Raw genomic sequence first — 26,483 nt, forward strand, 5'->3', positions numbered from 1 at the left:
AGACAGGTGCATGTTCACACCATTCGCTGTTGTTGAATCAATTGCAGCAATTACAATTGCAGCAAAATAATAATAATGTCATTCCACTAAGAAATTGCTACTTTATTTCAGTTGAAAAGATGAAAAAAAGTTGATCTTTGAAATTAAATGAATCTGTTTTTTGAACACATATAGGAATTGAAGTGTGTAGATTTCACTTTGAAGTCTGTATGTTTCTTATGGCTCAGATTTGTGGCTCTTAGCTTTCAGAAAGATAGCAGCAAATGGTTCTCAAGTAATTAAATAAATTTTAATAAACAAAATTTCAATTACTGAGGAGAGGGGAGGTAAGAAAGAACTTTGAAGTGGAGGGGGGGGGTAAATCTTGAAACTGCCCCAAATGGAGAACAAACTTTTGTAACCAGCTGCTTTTTACAGTTTCTGTACAGAGAGAAGCCTCTGTCACTGGGAGATCTTGCTGCTCTTGCTAATGCTCTCATGATCTCTTGCTGCCACTCAGGGTGTCATTTTCCTTTTGGAGGAAATGTGGTATTTTCGGAGGAATAGATTTGGCAGGGTGCTTCATGTCTGCTTGGGGTAGATATGTACTTGCCTTCAGTTCTCTTGGAGCAGGGAATAAGGCAACTCAGCCACAATTTCAGTGCTTTAGAATCTGTGTTGTGACTAGTCTGTGCCCATTCAATGAGGGATACAGATTTTTTTATTTTTTAATGTCTCCATGGGAGGGAAACAGGATCCAGATGACAACAGGCAGAGAAAGTAGAGAGCAGAAGATGGTGAAATGTTGTATTGCTGGCATATCTTTCAGGAAAGGCCACATGCCTTTTTGGAACAAATAATTAGTAGATATCAAACTAAAATATGGAAGTATCTGACCATCTATTTTTTTAATCTTTCACCCCCCCCTTTCCCCATTCTGCTGCTTAGCTGACTCCTCACTTCCACTGCCACCAGGCAGTTACTAGCATGCATTTTCCAGATGTGGTCAGTCATTTCTTCTGAATGGTTTCTCGGTGCAGAAACTGGGGGGAGGGAAGAGGGAAAAGAGAAAGAAGAGGAGAGGCAAGATGCAACCTTACAAGGCTCAGGGATGTGTTCAGCAGCACTCACCAACAGTGGGACATACTCAGCTGTCCCTTATGCTATGGCTCCCTGCTGTGAGGTAGCACTGTTGAGACTTCCTTCAACTTTTTTTTTTTTTTTTCAACTTTTTTTTTTTTTTTTCATTTCCTCTTCCCTTTAAGCACTGTTCATTTCCAGTAATATGCTTCAAGAGTGAAATCTGTGTCCTGAACCTTACAAAGGCCAGGTTCCATTTTTTCTCATCTGAGAGCTGATTGACCAGTGGATAAGCAACTGTTCAAAAAGGATTGATGTGTGTGGTGTCCCTCTGGCTGGTAGAGGTGTTTGGGCTGGTATTTGCTCATGTTACCATCGCATGCTACTTCAGGGGGGTCATTGTAGTCATCAAGTAATCAAAACGTAAAAATTAAAGACCTCAAGTGATGGACTGGTGGCAAAATATTCTGTATAGGTGAGAGTGCAAAGGAGACAAAAACTTCACACAAGCTTCTCTTACTGGACTGCAAAGTTTGATCTTTAAGTAGTAAGATAGGCTTGTGTCACTGTGGGCTTTTATGTGGTTGGGTTGGGGTTTTTTTATGGAATCAGTTTCTACTTAGAAAAGCTGTCCACTTGTACCTCACTATAGCATATGCTAATGGAGAGAGTCATAAGTTTTCAAAGACTTAATAAAACTGTTCAAAAGGCTTTTTAGCTTAATAATTCACCATCTGGTGTTCTCACTCTGATCTAGAGTAGAACTATTCAGAATAAGATGCTTTTTTCTAAGAGCTTGTTTGACAAATCTGATTCCAGTGCTTCTAAAACTAGGTGAGAGAGGGATGGAGATAGAGAAGTGTGCATGAGTATGTGTGCCTTGCGGGGGAGGAAGGCTGGTTGTTTTGTTTTCCTTCCCAGTGGAAACTTAGATTGGGAATCTTTCAATAGCAAGGGAGAAAGTTCAAAGCATTTAAGCATTCATTAGTTTCATTAGCAGAACTCTTGAAAGTGTTAGCTCTTACTATTTATTTGTGACTAGTACTGAGTTCCCATCAAGAGCTTGTAACTCTAGAATAACGATTGAATACCATATCATATGATTGATGGGTTCCTTTCTTCTGTGACCTCAGGCAAGGTCAGCCTGTATATCCCATCTCGAGTGGATTCAGGCAGCCCTATCCATCCTCACTCTCAGTCGACCCTTCCATGTCCAGGTAGGTGTAGGAGGTGAATGACTGACTGGGGAGTAACTGCTGGCATTAGAGGGCAAGTTGCTCTTCTGCTTGCATCTTGGTCTGCCTTTGCTTGCTTTTCAGTCAGCTAAACCCTTATGCATTTTTATTTAACTTTTGTGTGTATATGCAGTTTGCCTGGATCCCACACTGGTCTCATTCAGAATTTTCTTGTCAGTCTCTGAAGTGTTGCAATGAGGAGCACCCAGTGAATTGTCAACAATTAATTGAGCTGTTTCATCTGAAATGAGTCATTAGTTCATTTCTAGATGCAACACATGGTGTTGTGCATAGCATCCTTGGGTTTTGCTCATGTCAGTATGCAGCCAGGTGGATTGTCACTCTAGTCTGCCTTCTCTAGTCCCAATTTCAAAGTTGTTGGTAATTAGTCTTGAATCACATAGGTAATGCTCTGTGTGGAATCTTGCTCACAAGTAGGTATTTCATAGCCCAAAGCCACTAATGGCAGGGGATGCCAGCACAGTAACTGTACTGGTGTGTGACTCAGGCACTGTGTCTTTATGTCTAAGTGCAAGCAAGCAATGCTAATTGAGACTTGGCCATGACACACTCCAGACCTCCTATGCTCTGCTTTTGCATTCTTAAGACAGCTTCTGCATCCTGTGCTTGGTGTACAAGAGGTTGCAAAATACAATTCTTGGGGTTTTTTTCTGTCATCTGTAGAGAGACATCCTCCTGCACAGGGATTTAAGGCAGGCCACTTGATAAGTGGTAGGTCCTCTTACCTCTTCATGTGTGGGCTCCTTTGGATTATCACTGTCCCTTCACTTCTTTACAGGGGAATGATAAGCATGTGCCTGTCAGGGTGATTGGGAAGAAAACACATTCTTTCTCCATGATAAAATCACTTGATTTTGTTACAGGGCTTTGTGTTTCCTTTATTTTGATCACATGAAGGAAAAGGGCAGCAAGGAGACTAGGGAATGGTGAAAGGCTGGATGGCATTCCTTAGCCATCAATCCTTCAGCAAAACTTTTTAGAGCATGAGCTTTTCCACCAGTTTAAAATGCAGCATGCAGGTTTTCTGCTGCGCCTGAGTTTGCAATGCTCAGCACCTTCAAGATCTGTCTCAGCTGTCCTTGAGAACTACCTGGGTTAGTAAGGTGGGATTATTCAGTTAATGGTATTTTTGTTTTATTTTTCATTTTCCTTCTTGTACAAATGAAAGGAAGCTTTAATTAGGACAAAAAAATCTCTCCCTGCTCCCATCCTTCATCCAGGATGCAGGATTTTCAAAGTTTATTTTAAGCATTCATGGTAAGAATAGTGGGTTCAGATGAAATGATGTTAAAATCTTTTACCTTAAGTACCTGGAAAAGTAAAGAGAGCCATCAGGGACTTCTTGAAAAGACTCTTCTTTCATTTTATTTTTTTCTGCATGGCAGTTTCCTCCTTTGCATTGGCTGGTGGTGGATATTTCAAGGATGTTTATATCTTGGTGTGGAAATACATTTTTTTTGGTTAAGAAATGTGTATTTTTATTGCAAGACAGTGCAACAGTACAAATATTAAATATTTCTTGTGTGCATTGCTAAAAGCATTTGTCCAAAAGGTAATAAAACAACTTCTTTGCAACCAAAATGTTGACTCATTTTTTGTTTGTTTTTCTTGAATAATTGGGCTACAATGCACAAATCTTAGCCAAATATCTTTGGTGTGCTTTTTAAGAGTTGTCTTAATTGCAAGCTCCATAGCATTTGCATTCTTGGAGTGTCCTGCTGCTGTCAGACATGTTTGATGCTGTCTTCAGTGGGGTTACAGACCTTGCCTTGTTTTCTCTTTTAGGTTTTCACATCACATGATTCCTGGTCCTCCAGGCCCTCACACAACTGGAATCCCTCACCCAGCTATTGTAACACCTCAAGTAAAACAAGAACATCTGCACAACGACAGTGAGCTAATGCATGTGTGAGTCTGCCTTTCTGCTCTAGCCCTTGATGAATAAATGTTTGAGAACTAACTCCATCTGAAGAAGAATCAAGGATGCTTTAAAAAAGTGCCTTTCATGACCTCTTTGAATTTTAACTCTTCTCTTATAACTAAAACAGGGACTGTGGGCTGCTGTTTGATAAGGGTAATGAGAAGCCATTTTTCATTCCAGTCCAGCACTTTTAAGCTGTTGGCAACAACCATCTCCATTGAGCCATAATCATGGACCTGTCCAGATTTGACTGGTGCTTGAGTGTGAACTCACGAACTTCTGCTGGAGAAGTTCTTACCTGCAAAATTCACTAGTAAAAAGCAGTCTCATTGCTTAGTACTCAAGGCAAAAGACCTAGGAAAGAAGGGGATGAGAAGCTATTCTCCTGCCTGTCTTTTAGGATACCAGGGACAGCCTTTCAAAAAGAGAATTGAGACAAGTTTGGAGCAGATTCACAGGTTAAATGTTACTTGCTAGATAATGTCAACCTGACGTTCTCCCTGAATTTTAAACTAAAAGATATGAACGTGGATGGGACATGACCACTGAAATTCTCATTCCTACTACTTAAGTGCTACTGTAATCACAAGTTAGTAATTTTCCATTGGATCTTTTTAGGTTGAAGGCAAATTAATGCTTTTTTTCCTTTCCTTTCCCTTTCCCAACCACGTTTTAGGAAGCCTCAGCACGAACAGAGAAAAGAACAAGAGCCAAAAAGACCTCATATTAAGAAACCTCTGAATGCTTTCATGTTGTACATGAAAGAAATGAGAGCAAACGTTGTAGCAGAGTGTACTCTGAAAGAAAGTGCAGCTATCAACCAGATCCTTGGCAGAAGGGTATGTACAGCAGGGTTTGTGAGCGCTCACGTGTGCTGCTAATTTGTGTTTCCCTTTAGCTGGGTGTGAAGCCTGGCTTTCTGCTTGAGGTGATAACTGATGTGCAACTATCAAATTAGCTATAGAAGATAAAACATGCAACAAAAATAAAAACAGTATCTTGATTTTCTTTTTTCAGCATCAGCAACATCATCAAATTTGTGTTTGTTCCACTCATGTTATGGTGTCAGCATCTCAAACATTAAATACCCTCAGTCACACATGGAAGGAGCATTCTAATCACATTCTGGATCCTCCCTTAGGATAGTGTCCATCAGGGCAGGAAGGGATCATTCAGAGATGAACACTGGATGCCACTGGAGATGAAGGATAGTGTCCATCAGGGCAGGAAGGGATCATTCAGAGATGAACACTGGATGCCACTGGAGATGAAACTCAAAAGTGAATATAACGTGGTCCAGTTGTAGCCATGCAGGTTGGTCATGTAGTCCAACATCTTCACAAAGCAGGTCCAGTTACATCAGGTTGCTCAGGAACCTTCCCAGCCAAGTTTTGAATGTTTCTGAAGCCATCAGCTGTGTACTGATGATCCCAGTTCATGCAGCAGAGCCATGCTGAGAGCTGTATGCTTCTGTGGCGTGGTAGGTGTGTTTTGTGCATTCCAAGCTCACAAAAAACCCTATGCAGGCCAACTCACAGACAGCCTTTGTGCTCTCTGCCAGTGTTGTTCTTGCAAGGGAAGGCAGTAGAGGTAAATTCTCATTTTGCAATTGACTCCCAGAAATGAGGAAAGGGGTGACTTCTGTATTGATCTGAGTTTGAGTAGGGATTATTCAAATTCCCCGTGAATACCTCCTTTTGATGACTGACCAAAGCAGTATTGAGAGGCACTGTGACTCTCTGAAAACCCTGTACTTTTAAGTGGGAAATCTGTACATGACCTTAAAGTGCTCCTTTTATATTACAGTTGGAAGACTTTCCCCTCCAAACAGAGCTGAAATCTACTGGTACTTGTCCCAGTTCATGCAGTCTTCTGCTTTCTGTTGTTCTTGTTACCTCCCCTTAAAGGACATCTTGGTGCTTGCCTTTTCCATGCTTTCATGCAAGTCTCTAGGATCATGTATGGGCCATTTGCTTAAGAGTTGGACTTGATGATCCTCGAGAGTCCCTTCCAACTCACAGTATTCTGTGATCTGTGAATTACCCTTACAGGTGAAGGCAGTCCCAGATGACTGATCTTAGTTGCTTAGTGTGTCAGCCTTGTTTTCTTGGCCTGAACCAGGGCAGTGGCTTATTTATCTCTGTTTTGGTAAGGAATCAGCCTCAGTCTTGAGTGCTTTTTCTGCAGCTTGGACTCCTCTTTTCAAGTTACTGTTCTCTGTGAAAGTACCTCAAATTCCACTTCTCCTGTGGTGCAAACGGGGCATGAGCTATCCAATTGCTTGGGCATTAATTATTGTCAAATGTTTTGTGTTCAGTCATCCTGGTCGTTATTTACCCTGTGCTGTCCCAGAGGAGGAGCTACCTCTGTTCTCTTGAGCTGACACTTTGCATGCTGCTGGGTTCCCTGATGCCACAGCATTGTGTTCAGCACCTTCCAGTTTTTGAATGTGCCTGCAGAGTTTGAGAGTTGCAGACAGGCTGAGCTCCTGGGCTCTCAACAACACATCCAATTTGCCAAGTCAAGGCAGACAAGAGCCATCCTCTGCTGTGGAACCAAACAACATATTAAATCATACAAAAGTGATGTGATCTGAAATCTTAGTTCTGTATGTTAGTATTGTATGAATGTCTTAATGATTTCTTAATGATTGTTTGTCTGGCTTTTGGATTTCTTTCATAACATGTCTCTTCTTACTTCCCCATGGATGTTGTCAAACAAGAAGATGTATCTAATGCTGCAGCAGTGGAACTTAATTCTAAATAAAAGGCCTTTACTCTTTCTGGTTCAGGGCTTTGATAGGTGTTTCAACAAGAACAAAATTATTAGATACTAATGTAGCTGGTACCTTTCCAAATGTGCAGGTTGTGAGGTATTTTTGTTTGCTTTTTTTTTTGGGGGGGGGGGGTGTTTTTATTTTTAAGTACATGAAACCAGGAGATTTATTCTTGCTTAGCTACAGAGGTCAACTCATATAATTTGTAAGACTGTAGTTCTGTGATTTCTTTACCTTTGAAACTTTTGCAGTTGTCATTTCCTTTTTCAATCAGAAAGCAGGTACCTTAAAGTTCAATACTTAGAAATACTTAGAAGTTGATTTTGGAACAGGTTTGCTGGTGCACAGAAAGCCTTCTGTGTTGGCATTGAAAACTTGTGTCTAGGGGCTGCTTGAAACCAAGACAGCAGACCCTTCTATCAAGGGGAGATTGCTGCCCTTTAAAAGCAGCACAAACTCTCTCAGTTCTGTCAGGAGCTAAAGGCTGGTTTTTGTTGCTGTTTTCTTGTTGGGGTTTGCTTTTGTTTGTTTGTTGGTTTTTTTAAGTAGTGTTGGGAGAGAACGGTTCTATGAGCAGATTATTTGGTGAGCCCTGTTTCCATAAATAATTTTGTCTTGCTCAAGGCACTTGGCAGTTACAGAGCTGACAAATGCCTGAAAGTCGTTAATAAACACAGGTGCTTGTAATTGCTAATGGATTTCATTTTTGCAGTGGGGAAGGACTGAATCAAAGTCACTAAAACACTTGCTCAAGTCATCTGTTGCCTAGGTATAAGTTAGTTCCTAGTCTAAAGGTGTGTTTATTTTGTTTGCAGTGGCATGCTCTCTCCCGTGAAGAACAAGCAAAATATTATGAACTAGCTCGTAAAGAAAGGCAGCTACACATGCAGCTTTATCCAGGCTGGTCTGCAAGAGACAACTATGTAAGTCACTCACTTGAAGGTTCTTTTTTAAAATTCACTTTCTTTTTGTAACTTCTAAAATTATTATTGTTTATTCTTTTTCTCTGCAACTTGTGGAAAGTTCTGGATGAAGCGATGGTGAACATACACATAACATAAACCTTATATTTGTTTTCACTTCAAGCACCCAGAAAACTTGGTATTTTGTTGTTGAGATGCTTTTTACAAAATTCACAGTTTTTGAGGGGAAAAAATAGCATGGAAAGTTTTTTTTCCTAAGACAATGGCCAGTACTGTCTGGAAGCTCATGTTGTACTGTACAGCTCTGAATTTTCCCTCATTTTCATCTGATAACTTATTATCCAGAAATCTTTCTTAGACCTGTGAAAAAAGGGATGTTTTATTTTCAAGAGAACTGCAAGCTTAGGGGTCTCAATGCAGACTAAACTTCAGCTGAAATTAATTCAGAATGGTCCATCTGTGCAAATCTTGTGTAAGTAACCTTCATGGTAGAGCCTACTGTTATACATATATATATATATATGTATGTATGTATATGTTAATAAGTTTTCTTACAGTTACTCTTGTTTTCTAATTAAATATCAGCCTACACTGCATGGTTGCACTCTGGTGCCTACAATGACCTGTCAGTGTAGCCAAATGTGATGATATCAAACTCAGAAGCTGCAGTCCTGAGAGACTGATCCTAACCTGAGCTCTGAGCTCCTTTCTGTCCCTCCATTAGATGTGACACCACCTCCTGGGATAGGAAATGTACATGCTATATTTGGCTCAATTTTCCTTCTGCATTAGGGCGACAGCAGTTTTTCTCAACTTCAGTGATGTCTTTGGACATTGAGGATTGAGGTATCTAAACTCAGTGTTAACAGAAACTGTAGAAACTAGCAGAGAATGCATTGACACAGATACTATGTGATTATCTCTGAAGGAAATGCCCTGGTCTTGCTGACATGCATGCCTAGTTTTGTAAGCACAGCCACAGCTGAAAGCCCTAGCACCTTCTTTCTGTCCTTTTTATGTGGCCAATAAACTGTCCTGACACTACACGGGTAGGGTTTATTTCCAGTAGCCAGACCGTGTCAACAGAGCTGCCTTGAAGTATAGCTGGGAACAAACAGGGTCTTAGGGAAAGACTCCCTGGAAACTAGGGGGTTTAGCTTGTCTCAAATTGAGTTGCTGGAAAATCACACCACTTTGGAGTCTTGTCAGCTCGTGCTTACTGGACATCAGGCTTCAGGATGGTCCTCCTGTGCTGTTTGGTCATGTTAGCTTTGAGAAACCCTGTGCTCTGCCCCAGCCTGTGCCACACAGCACGAGCAGCGGACCTGCGCTTTCTGAAATGCCTTGACAGACATTTGGAGAGTGTGAGGTGGCACGTATGAGTTATCTCTTTGATGTGCTTCCAGCCTACATCCTGTGTGGAAGTATAGCTCTGACATACTCCAGTCCTGTATGTTACAATGAAGAACTCTGCTGGCTTCCTCCTGCAGCCCTCCCCTCTGCCTCTCCAGGAATGCACACGCTCTGCAGTGGTGGTCAGACAGTGATCACAGGAGAGCACAGTTTATCACTGAAACCTTTTCAGATATATGGCATCTTTTTTTTTTCTCTTTGGTTTTCCTAACTTAGGCCGTCAAAAAGTGAAATTTTAATTATTTATCACAGGTATTACTGCAGTGTTTTGAGGGTTGGAAGTTACTTAGGGATGGTTCTTCTGTTTCACAAAACAGTACAAGTGAAAAAAGTGTACTGTTTGGTTTTACTTCTTCTATTTTGGTTTGCCTGGTTTTAGGAATTTTGCCTGATTTTAGGAATTCGAAGAAAATGTTAAACATTGTTATTCAACTGTTGAAACTATCTTTTTCATATCTTTTTATTACTGCTACCCAAAGCAGTCATGCAAAATTGTGTGGTAGACATGAGAAGCACAATGTTACAATATTTTCACAATGTGAGGGTCGATGTGTGCTGCAGTTGTCAGAAACTATCTTACTTGGGAATGCTGACAACTAGTTTTCAGCCCAGCCTCCTATTTGTTCACTTGTGTTATCTCATAGGTAGATCTCAGATCAGCTTTCAGTTTATGTTTTAGCACTTGAAGTCAGCCTGACATAGAGAACAAAACAAATCTTCCTCCCAAGACTTTTCCGTGTTAACATCTGCACTAATGCACTTTCCTCTCAAAAAAGCATTGCATTGGTGCCTAAGAGATAAAGCATATTGCTGGGAGCTCCTCAGATCCCTTGAAATGTGTTTTCCAACTTGTAGTCTTGGTCCTGACTTTGGAATCTTGCTCACAAGGCATTGGCCAGCCCAGTTGCCAGCCTTGGGATAAATAAGGACAGGAGCTTGAGAGTCAGGCAGGCCCAGACTGTCAGAGCAGAGTGGAGGCTACTTAAGTTCATGTGCTGGAGCTTCACCACAGCCTGTATTTGGAGTCCTCCCTTGCTGTCCTGTCAATCAGTGAGCACTGCAGGGGTTTGAGGTGGTTTCTCACATCACCTGCTGTCCATCCCAGTACTTTGCAGAGCCAGCTTGTGGAAAGATGTGTCCCAGCACCTCAGCCCTTCCCCTCTGAGGCCACTGTGTGTGTGTGGCATGCTCTGTGCTGGGACATGCAGCTGCCAGCCATGAGAGTGGGGGCCGGAGGATGGACAGCAGGCTGCAGCCCTGCTTACAGCAACTGCATCAGCCTTTGCCAGAGCTCATCTGTTGCAGCCTGTCTGGAGGCTTCTTTAAAATATAAACGGATATGATTTTTTTCCTAAAACACACACAAAACGCTTTCACTGATTATAGAGGGCAATAAAGACAAGACATATGGAGGAATATCAGTGGTGGTTAAGGTGATGCAAGATGATTGAGGTTTAAAATTGTGGGTCTAAGCTGACCTTTTGTTTCAGTTGACAGACTGTGTGAAGCAGGAGCTATGGCCATTTCCATAGATGGGGTGCAGGAGAAGGCTGAGTGAGTAGGTTGGCAGGCTGTGGCCAGTGTGGTCTCTCAGAAAGACAGCTGCCAGGCACTTATTTGTGTTCTGCACTTCAGCCATGTTAAGGGTGCTCTGCTGTACAGTCTCTGCTGTTTGGTTATTGCAGAGCGTGCTCTCTGGGCACAGCCACACCAGATTTGGCTTTTGTTCAGGTACCAGCATTATCAGAACAGTTTTTGTTGGCTGGTTTGCACCCTGGAGACAAGTGATGGTCGTCCTAGGTACTTTCAACACCCTGTCTGCTCCTACCATGTATGACAGTGTAAGTATCTGAATGTGTGCAGAGTTCTTGTAAGAGCCATAAATTATGATATCAACATATGTGTCATCAGATTATTGAGCGTGAGAAGTCTTTTCGGTGCTTGCAGCTGCCAGTGTTAGTTGAAAAACTGCCAGAAATTGTAATTCCATGTGGATATAAATATATGTATTGCTGATGTGCGTATTTCTCCATAGATGCTCAGAGCAAACTTTGTTGCCATTGAACTTGTTAAAATTGGGAGAGAAAAGCTACCCTGAAAATAATTGGGTTTTTCCCTAACATTTTCAGTGTCCAGATGACTTTTGCTGTGAGGTAAGTGACAAAAAAGAAGTTCTATGAGTGCAATGGCATGATAAAATTTCCTGTTTTTCAGGGGAAGAAAAAGAAGAGGAAGAGAGAAAAGTTGCAGGAATCAGCATCAGGTAGGCCATGACCACCTCTTACTTGCCATTCACCTCAGGTATATTTTAGAAACCAGGGCTTGCGCTATTTAATTTTTACGAGCTTTCGTCTAACACTTGCTTCTGATGGATGTTTGAAGATATTTCACTTGGAATGTAAGCTTGTGAACATGCACACAACCCATGCCTGCTTTCCCTTACACCTTTCTGAGTCCTGATGGCATCAACATCTTTGGCTGAACTTATGCATTGCGGCAAACCCTGTCCTGTTTTACCTTTGCTTTTCTCCTCAATCCGTGTTGTGTCATCTTTAGACTTAACTATGGCTCAAATACTGTGTGGTATTTTTGGACACTGGAAGCTTTACACAGACCTTTTGTAGTAACTGTATTTTATCTCACTGTATTTTACATTTCTTTGTACACTAACAGCTGCCTAGTAGGTTGGCTAAAAGCATCAGTGAGGTTTCCTCTTTGTCTTTAAAATATGTATAAAGAAACATCCTGTTTTCCCCAACAAAAAATGGCTGGTATAAGAACCATAAAAAAAACCAAACAACAAAACCAAAAAATACACACAAAAAAATTCCATGTAACACTGTAGCAAACAAACTTACTTGGAATGTGCAAAAACTCTGTAACAGAAATTTGTTAAAGGAAAACAATCTTCTACAGGTACAGGCCCCAGAATGACAGCTGCCTACATCTGAAGCATGGTAAGAACATCTCTAAAGCTTTCCTGCTGATAAAACTGAATTGTAAAATATGGCTTCTTATAAATTTTATGCAATAATATGGATTTAGCAAAAATTGCAAAACTACCATATCCCAAAGCTAATGTTACTTTGATTACTGATGGTTTTTATACCGGCTATCTATTAGGTGTTCACCATTTCACTGCTTAACCATAATATTTTCAAATTGATCACACCTCACTGACTCAATGCAAGTCTGCCTGTGAACCAGGGCTGGGTTTATTAAGTGCTGCAAGCCCTCCCAGACTGTCACAGCTCATATAAGAGCAGGGTAGATGCTGGCTTTGAAGCACATTTTATGTCCTGACATCAACAAGATTCTGGCTGGCTGGGTACACCTTTTAAAAACAATTTATTCACCTGTATACTAACAAAACACCTGCTAAGAAAATGGGACTGTATTTCAGTTGTTTCAAGAATTTCTCCCACAGCTGTAACAGTGATATTTCATTTGTGGTGCAGGTTGGGGTTTTTTGTGGTTGTTGTATTTCCAGCATGTGTTTTCTTTCTTTATATCATATTACCTGCACTGAGGGTGGAATGCCTAGTGATTACACATGTGCAATAACACCATCTAGTCAGCTTGTGAGTGCACACAGTACCACAGTGAGATTCTAATTTCTCAGTGTCTGTGTTGGAAGGCTGGTCCTTCTCTTTCTCTCAGCGTGATGTGTTTTCTAGTAGGAATGGCATTAATTTGAAGTAATAGTAGCTTCTAAGCTACTAACCTATATTGCACTTGGGCGATCCCCAAGAATTCCAGGAATCATACAAAAAAACCAACAAAACCCCGACTTTTCCAAATCACCTACGTGCTGTATGAGAAATGGGCTCTGTCCTCTTCCTCTGCCTTGTTTGGCCACGGGTTCTGTGTGGTACTCAAGAGCAGTCAGCAAAGCAGGCTCCTGTTGGTCTTCTGCTCTGCTTGGACTCTCTAGGCCTGAGAAAGCCAACTTCACTTTGCTGTGTGCAGTGTGTCAGTCAGCAGTCAGCATGATTCAAGCCTCTTCTGAAGTTATGCCATTATGCTGGTTAGTCTAAACTTAAGACAAGACTTTGGTGGTTTGTTTGTTGGGTTTTTTTAAGCTGAAGTAAAGTGAAAAGACAAAATTTGTGCTCTTTTTTTCTTCCTAATAAGCAGAAGTTTTTCAGGCAAGCAGGCAGCCTTACCCTTTGCAATGTGTCTGAGTCATGCTGCTTTGAGATGTGGATTGCAGTGTTGGGGTTCTGTAGCCTATACAACAAATGTAGCTGTAAAATATTGTTACTTAGAGCATTATACCTACTGAAAAATAAAGTGCTTTAACCTTGAGTTTTATAATGGATATTTCAGCTTAGTTGCCCAGGTCCATGACTGTTGTGAATATTTTTCACTTCGATCTTAACACAGTACCAGTAGGCAAAATACTCATACTTTTATCTAACTCATACAGAGTATTTGATTGGGATTGGAATACAACTAAGGTTCAAGTGACAGTGTAAAACCAGGAAATATTTGGTTTCTTGGATACCTTACAGTCTTGCCTATGCTGACCTACTTTTGTTGGAGTTTCTCTCCATTTTCTGTATTACAGGTTGAATGTTCTGAGTGTGGAGGTTTTTTCTCTCCCTTTGACTTTTACACTGCTGCCTTCCTGTGTCCTCTTAGGCTTTGTAACAGTGTGGAAACTGTTGGCAATATCTGTCTCTCTGTCTTCAGGCAATTTGTAACACAGAGTCTGAGAACAGTAGTATGTTCTTCAGGGAAGGGGAAGTGTGCTGTTGACTCTCTATGCATGTGAAGGCAGCCTCTCTTAAGTGTTTCATGCTGAGTGAATGATCTGCACTGGAGATGTGCAGATGTGCTCTTGCTGGAAGTAGATGTACAGAATGATTTAGGAAACCTGAATCAACCAGACTTCAAAGTAAACTTCTGAAGGTTAAGGCTCTTGCCCTCTGCAGGCCTAATCCAAAGAATGTTTTGCCCACAAGCATAATATCTTACCAGGCCCACAGCAGAGCTGTTGTAGTCTTTACTGGATGGAGATAATAAGTTTGGGAATAGCTTTCTTACTCATGTGGATGGTGTAAGGAAGAGGGAGAAGGAGGGTGGGAGGTCTGGGAAGGAGACAAGCGTTCTGTTATCTGAGAAGAATCAGAAATGAGTAGGTGGCAAGACCAAAGAAAGAATCTCAAGATCAGCACAAAGGAGATCAACCAGGGCTGTAATTACAGTGATGTAAGTGAGAAGGATGAAATGGTGGGAGGGTTGTGTGGTGGGATGTTCAGAGGAAAGTAACGGAAGAGACATGCAAACAGACATGATTTAAGATACTGTGATAGTTTTGGGTGTGGGGTTTTTGTTGGTTTTTTTTTGTTTTTTTTTTTTTTTTTGTCCATGAACATTCAGCAAGTAACTGATTTTTAAGGTGGACCTCTAATCCTGCTTTATGACTTGAACATGAATAGAGTGGTAAAGTCAAGGTGGTAGCATTAAGTTGCCCCTTTTCCAAGAGTTGTACACAGCGGGAGGCATCTTATGGTTTCACTGCTTAGGATTGAACAGAGTTCTGTGAACTCCAACCTACTGAAGGGCCAATCTGTAAAACACTTCAGAATGTACTAGGAATATTGTGACCCTCTGCACCAGTCTTTGCTATATTATCCTGGGTTACTCCAAAGTGTGTCCTTCAAGAGTTGTGGAACTGTCCCCAGAAGGATTTTGTTTACAGTTGATGTGGCCCAACAAACTGTTTGAGATAACTTTGATTTATTGAAGAAATAAGTGTTATTTATTCTCTTCTTTTGAAATCAACCAAGAGTGGAACTAAGCTTGATAATGCTAAAAAATAAATTGAGTTGAGGCCAGGGAGGGAAGGAGAAATGAGAAAAGCTAAGATAAAGGACAATGTAGAGATCACCTGTTGAGCACCTTTCTGAAAGGTGAGTGGTGGCTTTTTTTTACTTTAAGCACAGCCTTCTAGGGGATTTGTAAATAGAACCAATTCTGTCTTGGAAGTGGAGATTTCTAATTTCCTATGCAGTCTGACTTTTGGAAGAAAAAAAAAACAGTGATTTTTAGCATCTCATGAGTATTTTAAAATCAGCAAGGAAATAGAAGGGTACTAAGAAAAATTCCTCATTGTTCTGCAGCATGGAAGTACTTAACTTCTTATGACTTGCTCTGTACAGAACTCTAAAAGGCTCATCATTCAACATATGGCAGGATGCAATTGGGAAACTACATAATTTAACATTGTGTTTTGGCATATCTTCAAGGGCTAAAAAGAGTGATAGAGAAGCTTAATAGACATCTGAAAACCTGTGAGAAGTTTATTTGTGGCTTGCAAAATTCCATGACAATTAGCATCTACATTAGCAAAGCTTTCAAAACCAAGAAAACTTGACTAATACTGATTTGCAATCAGAAGTACTTAAAAGGATCAGATTAAGACCATTTAACTTTGAACAATGAATTATCTTAACATTTCAAACTTCCTATGTGGAAATTTGAGCCAAATTTCAGCACAGAAGTGATTCTTGGGCAGTAGTTTATGACTGGATTATGTTTTCCCTATTACGTAAAAATAAACTGGAGTGAGGCTGTGAAAGCAGACTATAAAATGGACCAGCCAGAATAGTGTGGAAAAGAAGTGTCTGATGACTGTGGTTGTGGTTGACCATGGGTTTCTGGCCAGCATCTGAGAAAGGAGATGCAAAGAGGATGTGGTACCTTCCTTTCTGAGGCATGTTTTCAAACCTGGGTTGTCCAGTGCTCTTGAAATTGCTGCTGGAGTAGTTCAAATTGAAACAAATGCTCCACCCCTTCCCATAGCTCTTGACTGCTCAGAAGCTTTAAACAGAGCTTGGAGAACTTGCACAGAAGTTAGTCTCTGTGAGAATGTGTGTGGTGATGGTGGTGCAGAGATTTGTTCTGATTTGCTTTAAAAATTGTTTCCTGTGTGACCCATATTTCCCTATTCCCCATTTGCCTATGAATAGAAGCCTTCAGCACAGGCAAGAGGGACAGAATGAGCAGAAGAAAATTTTCTTGATCAAAATATTTGTATTATTTCAGATAGGTATAAAATTTCCATAGAAAATGAGTATAGCGATCAGACAGATCCTGGCTAGGATGGAAAGTGACCTTAAAGATCATCTAGTTCCAATGCCTCACCACCATGGCCAGGGACACCTTCCACTAGACCAGGTTATTCAAAGCCACATCAAATCTGGCCTTGAACACTTCCAGAGATGGGGCAACTTCCCTGGGCCTCACCACCCTCACATTAAAAAATTTTCTTCCTAATATCCAATCTAAACCTATCCTCTGTCAGTTTAAAGCCACTCCCCCTTGTCCTGTCACTACATGGAACTGTAAGAAGTCCCTCTCCAGCTTTCCTGTAGGCCCCTTTAGGAACTGGAAGACTGTTGTAAGGTTTCACTGGAACTTTCTCCAGGCTGAACAAGCCTAACTCTCTTAGCCTGTCTGCAGAGGAGAGCTGCTCCAGCTCTCTGAGCATCTTTGTGGCCTTCTTTGGGATCAGTCCAATGAGTCCATGTGCTTTTACTGTTGGGGACCCCAGAGCTGGATGTAGCACTGCAGGTGGGGTCTCACTAGAGTGGATTAGAGGGGCAGAATCCCCTCCCTTGCCCTGATGGCCAAGGGCTTCAGATACAGCCCAGGATACAACTGAGTTTCTGGGCTGTGAGTGCACATGGCTGGGTTTCTTCCACCAACACTTCCACAGAGCTGCTCTCAGTCCATCCTCCACCCAGCCTGTATTTGGGATTGCTCTGACCCAGTTGCTGGACCTGGCACTTGTCAAACTTCACGAGGTTTGCACAGGCCACCTCTCAAGCCTGCCCACATCCCTCTGGATGGCATTCTGTCCTTTCTGTGTGTCCCTCCAGCAACATAATTCTGATCTGACATTGATCTTACTGGGGTGAAAGACAGAAGCCCTCCTCTCTTTCAGGCTCTCTGACATCAAGGAAAAGGTCAGAAAAGCAAACCTGAAGAGAAGCCATGGGTTTGCTCTTCTGACTATGCAGGTGGCAGGTACAGAGGGGCACTGACACCTGCTGGGAGAGGTGCAGCAGAGCAGACCCAGGTCCCTGCTTCCCATTATCATCCTGGTGGAGGGCCCTTGTGAAGGGAGGGAAAGAAGGAAGGAAGGAAGGAAGAGCTATTTTCAGTGCAATCACACTGTGGGAGGCATAAGTGAGGGTAGTATCAAAGCATAGGTTTTACAAATTAAAGAATACAGAACACTTTTGACTAGATAATGAGCATAGATATGGGATTAGAGAAATGAGAAAAAATGTTAAGGATTTTTGCAAAATAAGTGCAGTGTGGTCAGTTACGAAGCTTTTCATACTTTAAATTGACACTGACAAATGGAAAAAATAGGTAATTCAGGAGGTTGATGTATATGTTTGTTTGTTGGAGATACTCAAGTTGCAGAACCTACTGTGAAATTAGAGATGCTGAATGAAGTTTGAACTTAACCACATCAACAAGTGATTAAAAAACCCCTTATTGTTTCACTTCTGAGGTGTTAGCTGTAGGTGGCTTGGGCTAGAATGAAGGAGAGCAGTGGGACAACTATTGTTCTAACTCTTCCTGTGGGATAGGGTGGGGACAGGGAGTTGACTGCTGGTGCACCATTCTTCTCTGGATAAAAACGGTATATTTTGGTGGATTTAGTAAACTCACCACCAGACTGAGAAGTCTAAGGTCATGAGAAAAACGCTGTAGAAACAAACTGTTTCATAAATAAGATGTAAGGTTTTGAAATGTTGTTTCATTTCCAATTGGAAGCAAACTTCAGAATTTTAGTGTTTTTCTCAGGTCTGCATTGCAGTTTCACTTTTTTTAGTGTATTTACATGAAAAATTTCAAAATGAGTTTTTGACACTGTGTTCCTGATGAGCTAGAAAGCAAGTTTTTATGGCACTGTCAAAGTCTTTCCCCTTTGTTTCTAAGAGAGAAGCTTGGAGACTAAGCTTGGGTGAAATCTGTCTTGTAATTTCAACAGAATTGTATTCAAATGCAGTTCTATCAAAGCTTAGCAAGCCCTAGCATACCCTAACACTGAGTTTTGTTTCCATTTGCCTCTGATTTTAGAGATTATGATTAAAGAGCTCTTCTGATATACATGAATGCAAACCTAGCCATCCTGAAGACAAAACTAACCAAAAGAACAGAACAAAACCAAAGAGTGTTAACCATGATATTGCAAAACTCACTGCTAACAGATCAAACCTTCTCATACCAGTCAGTTCCTCAATCCTCTACTTTAAGAATTTTTTTGCAAGTCATCTTTTAAATCTCTGACCCTTTACCTGCTTGTTAAGACTGCACCATGCAAACAGTTTTGAAAGCTTGCAGATTGGAAAGCTGTACAAGGAAGGAAGCTTATAGCATGACCAGCTGAAACACCACTGTCTGGCCAGTTAAAACATGAGCCTGGTGAGTCAGTGAGATGTTATGGGCTTTAGTGAGAGCTTTCAGAGCAAGAGCTTTCAGCTCCTCCCTCCATGGGCAGGAGCAAATGTTGGAAGCATTTGTGCAGTGAAGGTGTCACTGGCACTGGGGTGTAATGTGTGAGCAGGGTTAGAGACAACTGAGGAAAATGGTACCAGTGACCATCTCTGAATTGCTGTTCTTGCCACAGGCATCAGTACAGTGGGATCAGGCCTTGAAGAGAGTTAAGTAGGCTTAAGTGAGCAGAGAGACATAATTTCTGAAGTTGCTTCCTCCTTGCAAAAGTTAGAGGATATGTGTTCCCTCATTAATACTAAGTTGTATCAGAGTTAAACTCAAGAGTTATGAGAGCCTTTTATCTATCCTTCATCTCAGGGATACCTGAAATTGCACGTGGTAAAATATTATTGCCAAAATAACTACACAGAATTGGTTTCTATGGTGTAAAGGCAAATGCACACACTAGGTGGGACTACATTTTGATGAACAGTTGGTTTTCTTCACATATGTGGGTCTTTTGAGGTACACAGACTTCCCATTGTGTATTTTGGACCAGTAGAGATTTTATGATGAGATGAGTTAATTGCATCAAAGTGAAGTTGGTATGTTTGAATTCTGTAGTGGTTTCTGTGCACTGTTGTCTTATGCTTTTAGTGTTGCTCTGTGGATGCCTGTGCGTAGAAGAGTTGATGGAAGCTCAAGAAGTTATTCAGGTTACATCTGACTTGCCTTTGGTTTCATGAAAGCAACTGTTTAAATTATTCCATATATCAGAAGATTTAACTGTTGAGATTGTCTTTCAAAGTACTGTAAATTCTAACCTATGTTTAATTGTGGCAGACAAAAAAGATCTAAAGAGGAAACTGTACCTGCATTATTTCTTTCTTCTGAAAGAATCTTCACTTATTGCTTTACCAATACCTCATGTTCTTCTCTGTTACAGCAGGTGAAAACTGAAGTAGCAATTTCAGTGCTCCTAGCTCTCAGTCTAGAAAACAAATAATTTTAAAAATAGTCTCCTGAATATTTATTATATGCCATAAAGATACGAAAGGAGACAAGCCTGTTTCTTCCTCCCTCTTCCTCGCCTTTAGGATACTGTTCCTCTTTAAGAAGCTGCTAGAGACAGCTGTCTAGAGGCAATCTGGTTTTTATTATAAACATGGAGCCTCTCTCCCCTCCCACATCCAACAGGAAAAACATGTCTTGGGTCTTCCAGTAAGATAATTTAAAAGATTCTAGCTAAGTGATAGAGCTGGTAGTTTTGTGCTGCCTAAACTGGGGGCCTTTGATAAGAGCCACACCTGCTTGGCACCATTGCCGTCAGCTGCACAAAACAGGAGCCCTAAAATACCTGGGCATTTTCTGTGTTGAAACTAATCTGCTCTGGAAGAGGCCTCTGGCTTGGGAAGGCTGGGGGAGGAATATTCCTGCTGCTCACTTAATACATCTAGCTGAGGTCAAACTATGAGGACAGAAGTTAGGACTCCAGGCTCCACCTGTAGTCAATGAAGAGGTATTTTAGGGGCAGCTAATTCAGGGCATTTAAAACAACAGTGAATAATTTGCTGTTGGAGTTTCCATTCACAGTTAGCAGCAATGGACTGAGGTTAAAAGTAGCAAGGGGGATGGAGGGGTTAGACAGACCAAGAAAAGCTTCTTACTAACATAGTTTCAACATGGCAGCATCTGTTACAGTTTTATGGTACAATTTTTTGTCATTTCTTTGGATACAAAGGCAGCTTTAAAAGTTTCCTCTGCTGCCTGCTGGTATCCAGCTCTTACAGAGAGGGCTTTTTCCTGTCTCCCGTAGGTCTCTCCATCCATGTTTTGTAACAGCTTGTGGGACCCTGCAGCAAATTGGATTACTTAAATGACTGGGGTTTTGTTGGGAGGTGCTTTTTTTGTTTAGAAACAACAAGGGTTGTGGAGTGTTTGTTTGTGTTTGCCCTGAACATCTCAAGGATCTGGTTTGGGCTAAACCCACAAACCATGGCACAGCTGGGCAGGAAGAGGAGCAGACGGCAGTGCTGGCTTCTATCTGCTTGTGCCTGAAACCCTCTCCAACTCTGCTGTTAAAGAAAATACAGAGGGTACAGAGGGACTTCACAAACACCATGAACTGCCCTGATAAATAATGACCTGGTTTTGCATAGCCGGGTTTTGGGAGTATTGAATAAACCACGGATGGCAGTAAGTCGAACATGTCCATTTTGGACTTACAAAGAAAATGACAGTTTCAGCTTTTGGGTCCCTGAATTTGCCATGCTGTTTGAAGTACTGTATTAAAAGACAGGTTTGGATATGAACTTTTTTCTTAAAAAAAAATACATGTAACTGCCTGTTATATGTAGTCTTGTCTCTCCTTAGAACTGTATCCAAACAATGTGATAGGGAAAGGCGTAGGAAAAAAAGTGATTCATTTTAAATGTTTAATATCTCTTGCCCTCTGTGAAGGGTTAGGTATCTCTTTTACTCAGTACTTATTCCTGTACTAATCCGGACATTCCTGACTTTCTTCAATAACCTTTTCTGATTAGCATGACCTGGATGAAGCTGCATAATTCTCTCCCTTGTTCTAGAAAAGTTATAAGACCAGAGGAGGAGAACAAAACTTTTGCAGACCCACCCTTCATCCATCTCATTCTGAAGCATGGGGAGGACTTCAGATCCCCTTGTGATCCCCTCAGCCACTGAGCCCAGGCTTGCCAGGAGAATTTAGTTTTACTGTAGCAATTCCTGAATTAGTTTTATCACTTCAATAGTAAGGCTTTTCTTTTTGCACTTCATTATTCTTGAATCTTACGTCTGTTTCTTACTCGAGGTGTTGTTTTCTTATTCTTTTTCCCCTTTCCTCCTGCAGTCAGATGTACACTGCAAATGGCACAGACAGTGCCTCCTATTGTGGCTCAGGCTCAAGACTTCACATATGTAAAATGTGACTTGCAGCACTTTCTTTGAAGCCTAACCACAGCCAGGGAGCTGTAATTGCAGTCTTTGATTTGTGCCGACTTCACTTGTGGATTGGGCTTTGCTAGGGCATGCCTCGCCTGGTGAGACTTCAGCTGCAGGCCCCCAGTGAAGCCTTAGATGTGGGAAGTCTTCAGTCTCCTTAGCACATGCCTGTGGTTTCTTGAAAAGAATCCTGATTTGACCTGTTTTATATCTGTAAGGCAACACCATCATCACTCATATTTTTTAGGTATTATTTGGTTTATCAGCAGTAGAAGCATTTTCCAGCGTGTAGCCTTAATGTGCAGCAGGGGAAAGGCTGCATTCTAGATGCTGTTTTCAGGATAGCTACTCTGTAATTTGCTGTACTGCTTGGAAATAAAAATACGTGGGGCTTCCCTGTGCCTGTCCCCTTCCAGAATCACCGTGCTGTCTGCAGCCTCTCTGGAGGAGCTGGGCATAGTTAGGAGCTATGAAAAGGAGGCAGGCACTGCTGTGCTGCCTCTGGATTGAGAAAGGAGCAATGGCTGCTGTTGGAAAAAGCTGAGGACCAGAGCAAGGCCACGGTCGTTATTTTAACCTCCTGACTTCAAAGACAGCTTGCTGGTAAGGGAAGGGGGGAGGAGGCAGGGAACCATCTCAACAGAAGAGCATTTCATTTCCTTCAGTGAAGTAGACATTCCTGGCTGCTAATGGGGAGTAGCTCTGAATCACAGCGCTTGTATCAGACTGCTGTGAACTACTGGCCTGGCGCCTCAAGGCCATTCCTCAACAGGAAACTGAATGTTTTCATGTAATACTGAGAGGAAAACCTTCCCAGGAAGAACAACCTGGACCAAACCTTTGAAAATCTGGGATGAAAAGGCACAAAATAAATATAAAGCTGCAGGGTGCTCTCCCCAGTGTTGCTCTGCTGTTTGCTTGGCCTCTCTTTCGTGCTCCTTGGAAAGGTAGAGCCCTTCGTAGCTCTTTGATCCGCACGTGTTACGGAGCACTGCGCTACTTTATAAAAAATAAAAAAAAGGCAGGAAGCTCAGGAGGCTTTTTTTAGTTGGGACATGGGCTGGTTTTATGAGGAAATAGGAATTGAATTAGTCAATACAGACCACCTCTGTTGAAACTGCTGGTTTGCCAGTGGACTTTTAGCTGTGCTATTTAAGAGGCCTCAGTGGCTTTAAATGTCCTTTTGTGACTACCAGCAGCAGGTGTAAGCTATTCCTTATGTATCAGGGATGGCACTATGTAGGCAACAAGGGAGTCTGCATTAAATCTAAGCTATACAGAGCAGTTTGCTATCAATACATGCTGGTCTTTTCTACCTTAGTCTGCAGCTAAAGTTAAGTGTCCTCAACTTTCCTTTCTGCTGTAACAATAGCCACATGGGTGACCTCTGATAAGGAGTCAACTTGTTTAATACGATTTTGGGACCTCAGCTTATGCTGATTAAATTCAAAGGGTACAAAATCAGTTTTATAGGCTTTCTAGCCTGGACTACATGAGGCAGTGTAACTCCTTACTCAGGAGCTGCCATGCTCCTCAGCCACTAAGAGTGAAACACTTTGTGTGGTAATGGTTTACACGGAAGCTGTAGTGGAGGTGGGTGCTTAGTTATAAATGGCCCTGTTTAAATACTGCTTAAATGTAATGTAATGTAAATTTTGCTGATTAACTCAGCTTGTGGCTCTTGCAGTCTTAAGCAGTCTATCTATCATGATTAGTCTAAAAGAAGTTTGACTTGTGGTTTAAACCATTTCTTCATGAACTTGTTCTGTCTTGCCTTGTGTGACTCAAGGTGCTGGCAGTGTATCTTTATGTGACTAAGCATTTTGTCTTTCTTCTGGTAAAAATTCGTTTACCTTCTCCACTGAACTGCATTCTTGTGCTAATTTTGATCACTCTCAAAAGCTTTGCTCACTGAACCTTCTATTTTTTAGGCAATTGAGTAGTATATGGAGACCTAGAGGTTAATGTTGATTTTTCTGAAATACCAATAATCCCCAAACAGTTACTGGAAAGCATGTGTCCATGTGTGGAAAAATGTCTAACTTGTTAGAGAGATTTTGGGTAGAGACCCTGTTATAACCCACTTGTCTGGATCAGAATGGCAAGGGTGATGGTTGAGTTGGCAATTTCATAAATCAGCTGATGTAATCCAGAGACCTAGACTGTGCTCTTCTGGATCAGCAATTCCTATTAGGCCTGTACTGTGGGCCATTTCACATGCTCTAAGAATATAAATCCTTCCAAGATCTAGTGAACTTTACTGCTAGGGAGGAGGCCTATGGGTCTTACACAGCTGGAAGATGTTCCCCACCCCGCTGATGAGCAGAATAAATCCTCCCCAGTCATGAGGACGGATGGTAGAATCAGTGTTCACATAAGCCTCATCCACCACATTCCTCTACCAAACTGCTTGCAGAAGACAGCGTTTTTTCATGGCTGCAGGGAGTAGAGCTTGAGGCTCTGAAACAGAGGTTTAATTGACCTCAACCACTGCACTGCAGTACTAAAGCCTGAGGATGTCTAATTTTGTAATGGTATCTGGGTCAAATGTTGTAGATAAATGAAATCCACTACTAAAGGGAAGAAATTCTGTAATATGCTGGATGTTTAAAACCCCACCTTTCTAGTTGGTATCTCTTTACAATGCAAAGTACTTCCCATAAATATAGTTGCAAACTTCAAGCAAAAGCAAGTAGTAATAAATTCTGCATTTAACTGTGACATTGTAATGCACATTCCACTAATAGAGCTGTAAGAGTTACAGTGACCCATCACCAGCTTGTTTGAAGAATTTTTTTTTCTTTAAGGCTTCAGATAGTCTTTATCACACACTCTCCTCTCTCTCTTTCCTCCCCTTCCCTGTAGGTGGGAAAAGAAATGCTTTCTCAACTTGCAAAGCAAAGGCGGCGACACCAGGACCCCTTCTGGAGATGGAAGCTTGTTAAACCCTAGGTGTGTCCTTCATCCACACAGACCACCCCAAGGAGTCTGTCTAGGATGTCATTCACCCTGATGTCACTGCTAGAGACACTGAATCATAAAGACAATCACTGCCAAAATCCTTCACTATCACGAGGTCCAGCCCTGATATAAATAGAGCAAATGAGCTCCTGGGTCAGCAGAGCAGCTTTTGTCTTCACCTCTGCCTTGCACTCTTAAGCCCCCATCTCATCTGTGTCCATATTGAGTCAGCAAACACAATAGCATGGCTGTCTGTGCCTGCTTCAGCCAGCAGAATTCCGTAGACCACAGCTGCCCCACACAGCACATCGAGGGATAGAATTTGCCTGGACCAGGATGACGCGCTCAACCTTCTTTTTATTTAATGGTGCGACAGGATCAATTTTGGTTTTAGCTTTTTTTAAGAAACTTGAATGCTTTTATATTTTAACTTTTAGTTTGTAATTTCTTTGGTGTATATTTTACTAGGTATGAGCTTAAACAAGTGTCAAAAATCTGAAATACTTTTTAAATAAAAGGAGTTTTTCTTTTTTTTTCTTTTTCTGCCAGAGAAAAAAATCTGTATGGAAAAAAGGTGGCTGTTTTGTTAAACTATTTGTAACAAATAGTGGCCTCTCAGTCTATATAATACAGTGTCCTATAGAACTAAATAAATGTAACAACAGTCAGCTGGTCAGTAGACATGTTAGTCTTGCATCATCTACTCTGTAAACATAAGCAATACATCCAGCAAATATGACTGCAGTGAGTTCTCCTTCTCACCCATTCCCCTTCTCCTTGTAAAAAGCCCAGCACTTGAATTATTACTTCAATTGTTCTGTATTTGTATCTGTTTTTGTTAGCCTGTTAGTGGGATTTTATGCCAGTTGTTGAAATGAGCATTGATGTACCCATTTTTTAAAATAGTAAGGCACAGCCTTTGCCAAAAATACTGTCAACCAATTTTTTTTTTGTCATTCCAGTTTGAGTTAATGTGCTGAGCATTTGTTTTTTAATAAAAGCTTTGTAATAAAATTAAATTTAACTGTCTTTAAAATTGTCTTTAAAAAAACCAACCAAAAATGGGTTTTGGTAGAAACAAGCTCAGGAAGGCACAGTCACTTGTAAGGCTGAAGACTTTTGGCTCAGTCTTCTGTGGTAGGAAATACAATGTATGTGTTTGGCTGTTTGCTCACCTGAAGTGATTTGGGAAAATTACCTTTTCTTTGAAAAGGGAGCAGAAGTCTCACCATCCATACCAGGAAGAAGGAATGGGGATGTCCCTTGTGCTGCTCAGTTAGCTTTGGCCCAAGTGGAAGTATTAAGTATCCCTCCATATAATTTTCCTTGCAAAATCTTAGAGAAGGGCAGTGGTTTTAAGCTGATGATTACAAACATGGATTTGCTTCTTTCTGGATATGTTCCATGCCCACACAAGAGATAGAGGCCTGCAGTTAAATTTCTTGTAGCTGTATAAATTATTCCTCAGTCAGGGACTGAAGCTGGCTGCAGAATCAGCTGTGCAAGGCCTGGTTTCATGGTCTGAGATCCAGAGTCAGCATGGCCTGCCTGCTGCCAGTGGTGCCTGAGATGTTCCTGCCATAGCAAGCAGCACCTCTACTAAGGGATGTAAAACAAACCAGACTCTGGAGCCACAGATGGAACTACTCCACCTGTTTTTGAGTGGGAAAGAAATATTATGAACTGTACATTGAATCAGCATTCTTTATATTCCAGCTCCCAAATCTTGTTTGGCATGAGGCTGGACTGAGCCA

General features: G+C 41.4%; 1 protein-coding gene across 6 annotated transcripts in view; it reads left to right on the forward strand.

Moving 5' to 3' along the window:
* The window catches only part of LEF1 (lymphoid enhancer binding factor 1), a 71,112-nt gene extending 45,354 nt beyond the window's left edge, over positions 1-25,758 (forward strand). For 3 of the 6 annotated variants that reach the window (XM_066548136.1, XM_066548133.1, XM_066548134.1), the window contains exons 7-12: positions 2,193-2,276; positions 4,101-4,223; positions 4,913-5,075; positions 7,828-7,935; positions 11,563-11,611; positions 24,634-25,758. In XM_066548136.1, the coding sequence (XP_066404233.1) occupies positions 2,193-2,276; positions 4,101-4,223; positions 4,913-5,075; positions 7,828-7,935; positions 11,563-11,611; positions 24,634-24,713 (607 nt within the window). In that variant the 3' untranslated portion in view covers positions 24,714-25,758. Of the gene's footprint in view, positions 1-2,192; positions 2,277-4,100; positions 4,224-4,912; positions 5,076-7,827; positions 7,936-11,562; positions 11,612-12,264; positions 12,306-24,633 lie in introns of all 6 variants that reach the window. The other 3 variants (XM_066548137.1, XM_066548139.1, XM_066548138.1) reach the window with 3 other exon arrangements.
* Positions 25,759-26,483: the final 725 nt, after the last annotated feature.

This window comes from Molothrus aeneus, chromosome 4, assembly GCF_037042795.1.
Source record: "Molothrus aeneus isolate 106 chromosome 4, BPBGC_Maene_1.0, whole genome shotgun sequence".
Lineage (NCBI taxonomy): Eukaryota > Metazoa > Chordata > Aves > Passeriformes > Icteridae > Molothrus > Molothrus aeneus.